The sequence below is a fragment of the Balaenoptera borealis genome, assembly GCF_965194805.1.
Source record: "Balaenoptera borealis genome assembly, chromosome: 14".
NCBI lineage: Eukaryota > Metazoa > Chordata > Mammalia > Artiodactyla > Balaenopteridae > Balaenoptera > Balaenoptera borealis.
The window spans coordinates 52249634-52264296 of NC_138875.1; the positions used below are offsets into that span (position 1 = coordinate 52249634).

Consider the following 14663-nt stretch of genomic DNA (forward strand, 5'->3'; position numbering starts at 1 on the left):
CACTTACCTGCAAGTCCCTACGTAGTGACCAAATGATTTGCAAGTGAGCTATGAAGAGAGAGACCTGCCCTGTTAGAGGTTTTAAAGTATGTATAAGGATATTTTGCAAGAGCAGCAGAACAGAACAAGTTCAAAAGGACAGAGGAAACATGCTCCAAATCTGTGGCAAACAGGATTTCATTGAAATTTACAGGATTCCTTGGATGTGTCTTTGATTCATGCACTGATTTCCCAACACTTTGAAACTATTTCAAGCAGTGTTTAAAGAAACAAAAACTTTTCTCTGTAATAAAAAATAAGTTATTCTATTTTATAGACAAACTGAAAATTGACTATTGTTTGAGTGCTTTTCTTTTTTCAAATGGGGGGAATGGTTAAAAGAAACTTCATTTTTTCTCTCTCTCTTTCTCTCTCTGCCACTCCCCTCTATTTTAACTGAAAATGAAAAACACACCATGTGATTTAGCCAAAGGAAGTTAAGGATGAATCTTTGGGGAGAGGAAGTAGTGCAACCGGTTATCATGTTAATCTTCCATTATATGAGTCAGGCTCAGAGCCAGATTTGCTGCTTATACCGAAGAACAGAATGTGAATGGTTAAAAAAGTTCCCTCCATTCTTCAGATCTGGTGCCTATAGGTCAGCTTAATATGTTTTCTAGCATCCTTGTCCTGCACACATACTAAAAACCTAAAGTGACTGGAGATAAAAGTCAGATTATTAAATATGAAATGCCTCCTCCTTTTTTCCCCTTCAGTAAATGTCTCTGTGTAGTTAATTATGAACATAAGCCACCTCAAAATTATACTTCTATGTCAATGTTTCTGGACAGTTCTCTCCTCTTGGTCTCTGGCTCGAATTTCCTATCTGTTAATGTGAACAATAAAAGGCCCTGAAGGGGCATTAAGAATACAACATAACGATGATTTTAGTGTGGCATGGAAGTCAGGATGTGGGTTAAGTTGGGGGAAAGGTGCTTCCCATTTTTCATTTGATTCTAGGCTTAGTTATTGGTTTTACTGTCTTTGAAATTCCTCTTTTCATCAGACCTCAGTTTCTGTATTTGAGTTGAGTTCAATAATTTAGCTTAGTGATGATAATGTAAGTGTACCTTATTTTATTGTTGACTTATCCTAACATGAAAGGAATGATTTTAAAAAATAGAATGAATGGGGGACACCAGGAGAGGGTGTGACATCTATTTTGTCTCCCCCAGTAGCCAGCTGTGAGTCTTTCAACAGTTCTAGGTCGGTTTCTTCAAATATGACACAATAAGGTTGTAGCAAATGACCTCTAAGGTCCCTGAAAGATGAAAATGAATTGCATTATTCTGTCTTCCAGCTTTTGATTCACCAGAGCTTCACTCTTTGATTCACTCAGTAGTTATTTACTAAATGTCTGCTACATGTCAGGCCTGCTCTAGTTGGTGGGGATTCAGGAGTGAACACTAAGGACAAGATTTCTCTCTTAGAGAGCTCATATAGACAGACAATGAGTGTATGAACAAATACATGTTTTGTCAATGGTAAGAGATGTTATGAGGAAAAATAGAGCACAACACGTGAATAGAGACGGTAGTGGTGGGGGGCAGTAGAGTTCTCTTATACAGGGTGGTCAGGGAAGTTTTCTTTTATAAGGTGACATTTGCACAAGATCCTTAAGAAAGTGAGAGAGCATGGCCAGCAGAGATCGGGAGGAAGAACAATCTAGGTGGAAAGAACAGCAAATGCAAAAGCCCTAAGGTGGGAATATGTTTTATTTGTTCAAGGATGAGCAAAGATGCCAGTGGTCATCTTTGAGTAAGGAGTCAGAGTGAGTAAGGAGAAGAGTGACAGAAGATGAGCTTGGGGAAGCACGGTGGGCAGGGCAGATCAGGGCAGTCACTGAAAGACTTCTGGCTTTTTCTCTGAGTGGCATGGGAAACCATTGAAGGGTTTGGAGCAGAGGGGTGACATGATTCGATATACTTTTTTGGCTGCTATGTTGAGAACAGACTTAGGGGAGTAAGGGCAAAAGCAGTGAGACTAGTTAAGAGGCGACAGCAACAATTCAGACCAGAGATGATGGTGACTTGGGTTAGGGCAGTAGTGATGGAAACGGTGAGAAGTGATCAGATTCTGGGTGTTTTTAAAATGTAGTGTCAACAGAATTTACTGATGGATTAAAATGCAGTGTGAGAAAAAGAGAGGTGTTGGGGATGACTCTCATATTTTAGTGTTTGGCAACTGAAAGATTGGGGTTGCTATTTTCTGAGATGCAGACGAGTACAGAAGGAGCAAGAAAGTCAAGAGTTTGGCTTTAGGCATATTAAGTTTGAGATGCCTAATAAACATCCAAGTGGAGATGTCAAGATGGTAGTTGAATCTGGAATTCAGGCTGGAGATAATAGATGTATATAATCTCTCTCTATATATATTTATATATCATATGTATATTATATATAAATATTTGGGAATTTCCATTGTATTGATATTATTTAAACCACGGGTCTGGATGAGATCACATAGGGCCCAGGCCAATAGTTTTTAACCTTGGCTGTACATTAGAATCACTGTGAGAGCTCGTACATGTATGGATGACTGGGCCTCATCCTAGACCAACTCTGGCCTAGAGTATAATGCTGGGGGTCCGCCCCGGCACTGGGAGTATTTAAAAGCTCTCCAAGTTATTCTAACATAAACCAGGGTTGAAAACCACTGACCTTGAGAGCGAGTGTGGATGGAGAAAGGAAGAGACCTGCTTCCTGCTCCCCTACAGTGTTTAGAGATCAGGAAGTTGGGAGGAACCAGCAAAAGAGACTGAGTAGGAGCTGACAGGGAGGTAAAGGATGTTGTGTCCTGGAAGTCAAATGAAGAAACTGGTTCAAGAAGGAGACAGTGATCAACTGTGGAATGTGCTGCTCAGAGATTAAGATAAAGAATGAGCAGGGATCACTGGATTAGGTCACGTGGAGGTCTCTGGTGACCAACTGGTGATGTGATAGGAGTGAGGCCTGATTCTCTTATTCTAGAGGGAATTGGAGGAGTGGAGTTGGAAGCAGTGAATAAGGGTACAGAGGAATGAGGTGGAAGCTGGAGGGGGACTGAAGGGTAAAGGGAGAGTTTTTTAAGAAGAGACACATTACAGCATGTTTGAAGGTGATCGTAGGAGGGAGAAAAGCTGATGATGCCGGACAGAGAGGCGACAGTTGCAAGAGTGAAGTCCCTGAGAAGTCCTGGGCGGGGGTGGGATCCAGGGCACAAGTGAAGGGGCCGGTCTTAGATCAGTTCATTCTTTTGGCAGCAAAGAAGGCAGAGTACATGTACACAAATGTGGATACACTGGTAGATTTGGTAGCGGGAGTGTGTAGAAGTTAATTTTATTCTCAGTGTTGGAAATTTTGTATTTGGAGATTTGGAACATACTAGATTAGTAAATTACATAATCTTGAGACTATGCATGCTTGTAGCCTTCAGAGGCATACAAATAGATGTCAGAGAAACAAAGTAAAAAGACACTATATTAATATAGCCAACTATCTTATAGATATTTAAAATTATGTTTTAGAAGAATATTCATTAAGTGGGAAATGTTTTCAGCATAGTGTTAAGTGAAAAAGGTATGAATAGTATGCTCCAAATTTAAAAAAAGTATGAATGGTATGCTCCAAATTAAAAAAAAAATACTTATGTGTATTTATACATATAACAAGACAGCAAAGTCTTATCAGTTCCATCTGGATGGTGAGACCATAGGTAACTTTTATTTGTACTTTTCAGTACATTATTAACTTTATATAAAAATTACGTGTTTAGAAAAAACAAATAATACAAAGTAGAATGTACTTAAAATACAAAAAATACAAAATACAAAAATAGGACTATTTTTTCCATTTCACAGTTGTTCACAATGGAAGTATAAATTTATAGAATTTGACTCTACAGATTGGATTAAGGTTTACAATAAACTCACACCTCAGAGGAAATATACTCATAGGTTCTGGTTTGGGTTATTCATGGAAAATATTTGATGACTAAATTAGTACACAGCTCAGTTATCTTGCATCTCAGAAAGGAATTGTAATTAAATCTACCATAAATCAAACTCTGGATTGTAATCGGGGATTCAATTTTTTTAAAGTTTTGTTTGTTGATGTAAAATGTTCAGTGTAATTGTTACTTTTGCCAACCAAGGGCGTTTCTATTTCCTCCTCTGCCTAAGGTTTTGAGATTTTTCTGAGATTCCCTCTGCTGTCCTTATTTTAGCACTGACTATGGCATGACTTCTGGAGTAATTAGGTGACCACAATTAAGAGGCAGAACTTCTCAATGTCATAATCTTTGGTAGTAAAATGGCACTAGCACTCCAAACTGAGCTCCCATGTTTATGTCATTGTAATGTATCAATCATTATGGCTAGCTGGTTGTTGGATGTCACCAGCTTTTGGTGGCCTGATGCTTATAAGCAATGAACAGTTCTTCTACCCAGACACCAGTCTAACTGAGTCTTCAGTAGAATCCCAATGAAGTTACAAGAATGTGCCATAGAGATGAGGACGACTATGTGGACAGAAAAGCCTTTGGAGAACTGACTGGAGATAAAACATGACTGTTTGATTGGCATGGGATAAAGACAGAGAGAAGGAAGAATAATGGTGACCTCCAGTAAAATGAGTTATGTTCTTCTTTATCCCTTCTAGATTCAAAAAGGGTTACAGACCTGCTATCACAAATGGAAAACTTTCAGGTAAACAGACAACAGTTATGATACGGTGCCATAGATCCTTCAAAGATGGCACCTGTAATAAATCATAGACTGAGGGTCTAGAGACTGACTGTTGCCATCAGGGAGCTAGCATTTTATGGATGACATCAAACAGGACAGCAGGGCATTTCCAAAGCCTGAGTCAAGAATCAGCATGCACCTCCAAGAAAGAGATAAGTTCTTCTTTGGGTTTTTCTCACAGAAATCACTTAGAAAAATCAGTGTGATTTTAATGTTGGCTACATGGGTACCATATGATACATTGTAATACATATGTATGTATTCTATTATATAATATAGTCTTACACAAGAATATAGAGTATATTCTTACAGAATTCTGTAAGTTTAGAGGATTGAGCAGAAGTGTTGAGTCTCGGAGACGTGCCATCAGAGGATAAATATTACTTGCGAATTAAAAGGCACTGGAGCAGTGAGCTCTGTCCTTAGTGCCGTCATCAAAGCTTATTGCGGTGTATTGCTGCCAGCAGGCCTCTCCACACCAGCAGGTGCCAGGCACAGAGAGCCCCGCTCCCTCAGACGTTGACCCCGTGTTAGGGAATACGCTGACGCGTTATGTTTACTCCAGGAATGAACAGGGAGGCTAATGCCCTACTCCCCGAGGAGCAGCCCACGTACCATAAAGGTTTTATAGCTGTTCAAGATAGACTTCAGGTTCATTCCTTCCAGATTCATTCACGCGGCAGGGGGGGCGGGGGGGAGAAAGCAAGGGAGGGCATGGTAACAGTAGGGCAATGTTTAACTCAACAGATTCCAATGTCTCGGAGGTGAAGATGATCAAACCCCCAACTCCCCACCCTGTTGGCTCTACACACAGAAAACGTCAAGGGTGGGCACACTGCCAGGTGTTCCAGCGAGCAGCCTAACTGAAACAGACCTGCCCTGGGAAGGGAGGGAGAGAAATAGAGCCAAGGAAACCTAAGAAGGAAAAACTGGCAAACTACCCCTATAGCTTTGCCACTGACCCATTTAAGTGTTTGTTACGGTGAGAATTAGAAAATATCTGAAATGTTATTGCTATTAGTATTATTATAGTTTTATCAGTTAAAATTTATTATGTGCTAGACACCAGGTTAAGCATTTACCTGCACTTTCTCAGCTGTTCTGCTCACCCTATGAGCTAGATTCTATTATTATCTCCCTTTTATAGAAGAGGAAACTGAGGTTGAATAATTTGCTATTTAGTGGAAGAATTTGAAAGTAGGTCTGTTAAATGTGATTAAAACTTGAGGTGTGTGGTATCAAGAATCAAGGAACTTACTAAAGTTGCTTTAAGTTGTAGGTCCTTTGTATGGAAAGGAGTCAATCTCTTGGCTACTGAACACTTTACAAAAGTTACTTCATTGTTTCCCTATAGAGTAGATATTAATTTTCCTGTTTTAAGGTAGAATCACGAATCGAATTTAGGTTTGCCTAAGCCTAAAGCCTCCCTGTTTTCATAACACCTTACTGGGAAGAAAAGGGAATGGAAAGGAATCTCCATTTTCAGTGAAAATGGTGGAGAGATGCATGCCACGAGGAGCCACATTTATAGATAGTTCAGATCTCATTTTAAGCAGTTGATGCAACTCCTTCTCATGATTACTTATGAGAAATACTGCTTGATTTGAAGTTCACTTTCTTTGAAGCTGCTAATAAACAATAAAAATCTTAAGATACATAGAAGGAGAAAGAATACAAAGCCTAGTTTGAAATTGCAACTTGTTTTAGTTTACAAAGCACTTTCTTAAACTTTGCAATGGTTCTGCCCGTCCAGTTTTATGACTTCCCAGTCTCCGTTTTCTTTTTACAATGAGGAAGCCAACACCAATCCATAAATATTTATTACATTGTGATCATAGTAGCCGCTACCATTTGTGCATCCGGGACTTTACAGGCATTATCTTGTTGGTTCTTCACAACCACACGGAGGGGCAGACAGCCTCTCCTGAGCAGCAAGGAAATTGGCCTTCACAGTGGTTCCGTGGCTTGCCCAAAGGCAGAAAGGTAATAACTGAAAAGGCCAGGATTTGTTAAGCTTGGCCAGTGTTCTTTTTCTTACATTATACCCGTTTTCAAAGCAAGAAAGTTAGATTATCAGCCTCTCAATACTTGAAAGTCGGCTGGAGAACGTGAAACACTTAGAGATAATGTTGATCTCTTTACCCGATTTTACATGCATTGAAACAAAGGCAGAGTGCAAATGATTTATTCATGTTAGATCAAACAAGTTCTTATTTGAAAATAGAAATTTTTCGTTTCAGTTTTTAGTTCTTTCGTCCTAATGACTGGTTTCCCTAAAGACGTGTTTCTGTAACAAAAGATGAAGAAAGTATGACAAATTAGAAAAAAGAGGGGAGAAAAAAAAAGGAGAAATATAAGGACAAGAGGGCAAAGGCAAAAAAGCAATTGCATCAACAATGAAGAGTCTAGAGCAAGTAATTACCATTTGTACTTTTCACAGGGGAAAACCTGGACCCAGAGAGATGAGAGAACTTTTCCCATGAATGAAATACAGGTGAGAGTTCTTTTGGGCCCTTTCCTTCCTGAATTGCCCTAAACCTAGTTTCAAAACAAGATTCCAAGTTTCCAGCATTTAAATGTGCATAGGATAAGATTTATAAATTCCAATTAACTTTCGTGTCCTTGTCCCTCTCGAAAGGCATACATTTTAAATTTATTTATTTATTTATTTATGGCTGTGTTGGGTCTTCGTTTCTGTGCGAGGGCTTTCTCTAGCTGTGGCAAGCGGGGACCACTCTTCATCGCGGTGCGCGGGCCTCTCACTATCGCGGCCTCTCTTGTTGCGGAGCACAGGCTCCAGACGCGCAGGCTCAGTAATTGTGGCTCACGGGCCTAGTCGCTCCGCGGCATGTGGGATCTTCCCAGACCAGGGCTCGAACCTTGTCCCCTGCACTGGCAGGCAGACTCAACCACTGCGCCACCAGGGAAGCCCCAAGGCATACATTTTAATGACCCGTCTACTTCGCTGCCCCTGAAGCTTGCCTCCCCCATGGCCTGTAAGCAGAAATACTTAGCCCCTTCCTGTAGGCTCAGTGCCATTCCCGATGCTTGAAAAAGTTAGGGTTTTGATAAAAGCAAATAAAAAGTCTCCTCAATCCATCGGTCCACATTGCGTTGTGGTTGATTCTTGTAGTGTTTGCTGTCATTTCTTTATACTAAAACCAAGCTCCTCCCCTAAGTGACCCTTGTTAAACAATGATTTCTCAAAAATAACACCAAAACAAAGCTGAGTTTACTGTTGTCTCAGTAAGGGAGAGCATGACCTTGAGAGAGTCTTTAAGTGATGTCTCAGAGTGGAGTGCCCTCAGGGGGCAAAGTTGGGCTATTTATGAGGTTTTGGAGTCTAGTTCAATGTAGGTCTTTCAGTCTCAGGGCTTGATTAGGGTTGGGTAAGGATCATGATATAAGAGTCTAGGACTGGAAAATGTAGTAAGGCAAGGATTTTATAGCTGGGGATTCAAAGAATCTTAGAGAGAAACTATCATTTGATTCTACCTATTGAAGAACTGAACCATTTGATATTCATTTAAGTGGGTTTCGGGGGACGTTCCTAAAATAAACAATACAGTTTATTTGCAACTTTTATCTTCCTGGGCAAGAGTTTCTCAAAATATTAAAGCCATGTTAATGACTGTTGGGGAACAGTAACATCATGTTGATGTAGATAGTAAGCTGTGTGGTTGTAAATGGTTTTGCTTCTCAGTGTCTCACTTTGTGATCATTGTTCAGCCTAAGCTAAAAGGTAGACCATTAACATCAAGACCAGTCTGGGGATGGTTATTTCACCCATCATGCCTGTGGGTTTTCTTGTTCTTTTTGATGGATCATGTAATGGACATCACAAAACACAAAGAAGGATCATTTGATAGTGGTTATATAGCAACATTTAAGACTCTGGAGATCATACCTCTAAACATTGCAATATGGACCGATTCTATGATCAAGAGTTCATTGTTCACTTCTCAGCCAGGAACAAAGGGCACCCAATTTAAACCAAGAGAATAGAGCCTATCCCCAATCCAAAGTGCCCACAGATTCAGATAATTTACCAGATTACTTACATTTAGGATTTTTGCTTTCTAATTATTTTGAGTAATATTATAGATCCTAGAGAGGTCTACAGGGATCTAAGCACAACATTCTTCCCCTAAAATAGTACATGTTTACCCTCAAGAGGCCAATATTATATCTAACGTGGCTCTATTCTGATCCAACACCTGCCAGATTTCATGATGCTTCCAGGCAAGGAGTTCTATGGCTGTGGTGGCATTATTGAACTCTTCTGCATTTTCTGAACCATGGCATGTAATATTTTTGCAAGTTTCCATTTGAGGTTATCTGGTACTTCTATGAAGCCATTCTCAGAGTGCCAGAGATTATCTCTGTGCAGTTTATATCCGGATTTCTCCCAGTACCTTTTTCTGACTCTGGATGCAATGACTGGCATTCTATAAAAGCTTCTTTGAACAACCCCCACCCCAAGGTTTAATCTCTCAGTTTACCATTAGGGCTAGAATCTTAGTGAGTGCTGCCGTCTGGTATAAAGAGTAGCAGGGATTTGCTCCATGTTATCCCTTTTTCTATGAGCCCCTACCTTTATATAGCCATCTCCTTAGGAAGCATTAGACCACCCAGAAGTTCTTTAATTTGTGGACCCCATTCTGAATTGGGGTTCCTGTTGGGGTTTAAGAACGCTTATTTACAAAGTATTCCAAAATTATGGGCTATCCAAAAGCATAGCTACTATCAGTGGAAATTTCCCTTCTATTTCTAGCTAGCTTTCAAGCTCTGGTGAGTGCACCATGTTTTTCCATCTGAGCAGATTTTGCTTCTGGTAAGGAGTCATAGTCTTACCTAGAATTTTGCTGAATCAGTGTTAAGATATGACCTGTTAACAAACAATATTGAGTCTGGGTTTTCTAAAGGAGTTTCTAATAAATCTACTTAGGGCATAGATGTTTTATGAACAGAGGTTAAACAGTCACGAATTTCCTATTTTAAGTAATGGAAGAAAAATAACAGGATTTTAAAGTACTATAATGACGACTAGAAATATATGAGGGAGAAAATAGGATATCATGTGCAGTAAGCCTGTTCGCTAAGAAGTGTGTATTTTCAGTAAGTAGAAAGACTGTACAGCATGAAGGACCATCAAATTTAAAGGATACCCTAAAACCAAGTCAGCAGATATATCTACTGGTTTAGCTGCTGTGATTATTGAGGAGATGGGTAGGCTTTTGCCACTGGGTCAGGAAGGGGTGGTTAGTAAGCTATTGATCTCTCATAGTTTCCATAGAGTTGAGTCAGAATGCCAAGAACTTATCCAGTTAATTAGATTTATGATAATTAGATAGGCCCAGACTGGGAGGTTGTTCGAGAGCTAATATTAATTAGACCTGTTCATGTTTAGATTCTAAGGGAAGAGGTTTGGTCACTGAGAATTTGGTTAAGTCCTATAATGGAGTGGCAATTAGAAAACTTGAGAATCCATGACACTTGAGTCAGTGAGATTGAAGAATCCTCTCAATTATCTCTGGCCCAGTAAAATTTTGAATGACTTATAGTTGGTTAGGAGTAAAGGATTGACTCCCTTGGGATAAATCATATCCTAGATCAGGGCGTGACTTTTACTTTTTCTGTAAAGGACCAGGTAGTATAGTCTCTGTCACAACTGTTAGAGTTGTGGTAGTGTTAAAGTAACCATAGACAATAAATAAATGAATGGGTGTGAATGTTTTCCAAAAAAAATTCGTTTACAAAAGTAGGCAGCAGGTTGGATTTGATTAGTGGCTATAGTTTGCCAATCCTTGTCCTATATAATGAAGTTACTTTGACAACATTTTGCCTTCTCTTTGGAAATATGCCTATCCTGAGGTAGAACAGTAAATAGATAGATGGAGACAGTCTTAGAGTTTACCTCATTTTAGAACACAACAAAAGGTTTTCCACATACTGCAAAAGAGTAGGACAACAGGGAGAGTTAAGGTCCTTGTGGTCCTGGTTGAGGATTTATGGAAAGCAGCAGATGCCTCAGAAAACCCCTGGAGCATCACAGTCCAGGTGCATTGTTGATTTGCCTTAGAGAAGGCAAACAAGTATTGACTATTTTGAGCTAAAAGGACACTAAAGAAAGCAGAACACAGATCTACAACTGTGTAGTATGTAGTCTCAGGAGGCACTTAACACAAAATGGCATTGGATTTAGTATCAATACTATAGGGAAGCCTTGAAAGATTATCTTACTCATGATCTGATGAATCTATACCTTGTCTATTGGGGTTTTTGCCTGGAAGGACAGGAGTGTTACAAGGGCCAGGATAAGGTATGCTGAGTCCTTTTTCTATTAGACTTAATACAATCAATTTTAGTCTTTCTTTAGCCTCTGATTTAAGAAAGTTTTGTGCAAATTTGGGGAGAACTGGGTTAAGATGGGTCTTGGGCCATGGCAGTGAGAATGTCTTGTTTGGATTTTGATGGACCTGTAACATTGTCAAGTGCTGGATCCCTGAAAATATCACCAAGACAACTTATAAGTAAGATAAAGTTGTTTTGGGGACTTCTCCGGTGGTCCATTGGTTAAGACTCCATGCTTCCACTGCAGGAGGTGCGGGTATGATCCCTGGTCAGGGAACTAAGATCCCACGTGCCCTGTGATGCGTCCAAAAAATAAAAGAACTTAAAAAGAAAAAAACAGATAAAGTTATTTTCCCCTAAGCTATTAAGGAGAGCACTACAATGACAAGAGTTTTAGCAGTGTCTCAGAGGGTGGGAGGGCAAGGTGGGCATATTTATGCGTGTTCAGAATGTGGTTTAAGGTGGGTCTTAAATTATGAGGGCTTGCTTAGGATTGGCTAAGAATCCTGATATAGTAGTTTAGAACTGGGGACATAGAGAGATGAGGGTTTTGAGGTGAGAGATTCAAAGAGTCTTCAAAAGTAAATTATCATTTGTTACTATTTATTGTAGAAATGAATGAGTTGATGTTCACTTAAATAATGTAGTTGTTTGAACGCTTATCTTCCTGGGCAAGAGGTTCCTGGAGTAGTGATGTCATGTTGATGAAGACAGTGTAAGAGTAAGGCCATGTTGATGTAATCAGTAAACTGTGTAGGTGTAGATGGTTTCCGTTCTCACTTTTCATGCCGGGATTCCTGTCTCGGATTCTGGTCCTTGAAGAAATTGTGTGCTGTCAAGTTGTTAGGACTACATCCTGTCTTTCACTCCATTCCTTGTAGTTGGCTCTCCATGGTTTTCCACAGCACCACCCTCCCCACCTTGCACCTGATCCAATCCGTAATCCATTTATTTGCTGTACTTTGTCTATTCCTCTTGGCTACATTTCCTTGTCTTTAACCACCTGACTGACTATGAAAAATTCTGCCAAAACTTTTGCCTGTAACCTTTTTTCCAGATTCCACAGCATGATATAATGGATGTGAGTCTGGGCTATGTTATTTACCAGCTGCAATACATTTACCCTCTGCCTCATTTCCTTCTTTTTTTGTCTATAGTGGGACCTTTCATGGTTTCCTGACTCCCTTGTATAGGTCTGTCTAGTCTCTGACTCATGGCCATCCCTCACTTGGTCAGTCTTGCCCAGACAGAGCTTCTGTGCAGAAAATAATGTTGTGAGCAAAAGCTAAGCTCTAGAAAAACCAATCTTGATGTGAAATATATTAGAGTTAATGCTGGTTTTTTGTGAGTAAATTCTCCCAACTCTTAGATCTTAGTTCCAGATCTGTCATTATCTGTGTGACCTTGAATCAGTTACTCTTCCCTCTCTAAATCTCACTTAATTCCTCAGGTTTAAAATTTTAACTGCAATTTTGACCTGATAGGAGGATGTTTTTGTAATTCAGGTAAGTTAGACTAGAATGGTGGTAGGGAGATGGAGATAGACCCTGAAAATCAGCAATTTTAACAAGTTTCCCAGGTAATCTTTATACTTAATGAAGCTTGATAGCCTTTATATATTTTAAAGCTATGTTTTTAGGTATTAAAAGGTTCAAACTTTCACATTTTCTCATTGGAGTAAGCCTTTTTTCTGTATGAAATACATTTCTTTCTTCACATTTAATACTATTTGCTTTAAGTTCCCTATTGTATAATAGTAATATTTTTATACCTGTTTTCTCTTAGCTAACATTAGCTTGCTATCTTTTCTATCTTTGTTTTTAATTTTTCTGATTTTTGATTTGAAATTGAAAATTCAAATCTCGAAAAAAATTTCAAAAATTATTTTGTTTTATATGTAACACATGTAACTGAAATAGAGTTGGATTTTATTCTCCCACAATCTGATTGAGAAATTTAACACAGCTGCATTTCTTGTGATTAATGACATATTTGGATACATTCCTGACATCTTGCTTTATAGTTTCATTTGCCACGCTGTCCTCCTCATTTCTCATGCTCCCTTCCCTTTCCCATTCATCTTCCCCTCTCTTTCTCTCTCTTATTCCTTCCCTGTTTTTTAATATGTTGATCATATTTTCTTTATTCTCTTTTTCTCTAGTGGTTTAGAAGTTCAGGATCCTATTCCTATTCTTCTAGTAGTTTTACTTAAAATTTAAAGGACATATTTAAATTTACCTCATTATCTAGGTATCTCAAATTAATCAATATTTATATCAGCCTCTGCTTGCTCCCTCGCTGCATCAAGACAAGAAATTTAGCATGCTTTCAGTTCTCTCTGCCTTCTTTCAGTCTGCCCCTAACCTTCCATGTTGAGACTATCCAGAATTTTTAGTTATTATTTTTTCATACTAATAATTATTTTATGTAACAATTTTTTGTACTAATAATCATTTAGAAAATTGTAAAATATACTGATTCATTTGCTCATCACTTTTTAATTTCAAGTTTTGCATTTTTTTCTGAATAATTTTTCATTTTTATGGAGTATGTAATTAAATAATTCATAGAATGTGTGGTCAGTTTATTGAATATTTGTATGCTTATGAACTTTTAGTTCTGATGCTAGTTTGGCTAGGTATAAGATTCTAGGTTCAAATTTCCTTTAAAACTTCTGAAAAATGAATAACAGAAAGAAAGATGACAAAAAAACTTAACCATCTGGAATTTAAGAGATACTCTTCTAATTAACCCTTTGATCAAAGAATAAGAAAAGTGGAAAATTCAAACTAATTAAAACATAATTTAGAGGAAAACACTTCATACCAGAACTTATGTTACACAGATAAAGCTAAACTCAAAGGAAATTTTATAGCCTTAAGAATCTTAATTATTAAGGAAATAACATTGAAAACGGTGGAGACAGTTGCAGTTGGATTGGAGTTGGGAAGGGAGGACAGCAGGAATGCATTCAAGTCACCATCTTCCTTGTTGCTAGCACTTTTACTGTTTAATTTTTATTATTTAAAACTTTGAACAATTTGGAATTTATTTTGGTTCAAGGTATCAAGATGGATTTCACTTCATTTTCTCCCCCAAAATATCTAACCAGTTGCTTCAATAACTTTTATTACATAATCCATATTTTGCTCTTTAATATGAAATTCCATTTCAGTCATAGAATGAATTCTCAAATGAACTTTGGTCTATGCTTGCATCACCTATTCTGTGCTATTTATCTGGATGTACGTTTTGGCATAGCTCCTGGCTGTTTCAATTACTATACTTCTGTAATGCATTTTGATATTTGGTAGAACAGGATCTTTTTAATTCTTATTTTTTACATTTTAAAGGCTCTTTGTTGCATCTTTAATCTTTTAGATGAATTTAAAATATTTTTTCAAATCCTAAAAAAAAAAACCAAATGGGAATTTGAATGGAATTGATCGTATAGATTAAATAAAGAGGAATTGACATCTACTGTATTACTCCCTCCCAAGAACAAATCATTTATTCCTCCAAATTAAAAAAAAAAGATTTAGACTTC

At 38.3% G+C, this 14663-nt stretch overlaps 1 protein-coding gene across 4 annotated transcripts in view; it reads left to right on the plus strand.

Annotated features, from left to right (window-relative positions):
• LOC309610562 (uncharacterized protein) overlaps positions 1 to 14663 on the plus strand; it is a 651150-nt gene that overhangs the window by 384644 nt on the left and 251843 nt on the right. For all 4 annotated transcript variants that reach the window (XR_014234018.1, XR_014234019.1, XR_014234020.1 and 1 more), the window contains one exon: positions 7203 to 7256. Coding sequence is in view for 1 of the 4 variants with exons in the window: in XM_082353620.1 (XP_082209746.1) it covers positions 7203 to 7256 (54 nt within the window). In the remaining 3 variants the exon portion in view is untranslated. The remainder of the gene's footprint in view (positions 1 to 7202; positions 7257 to 14663) is intronic.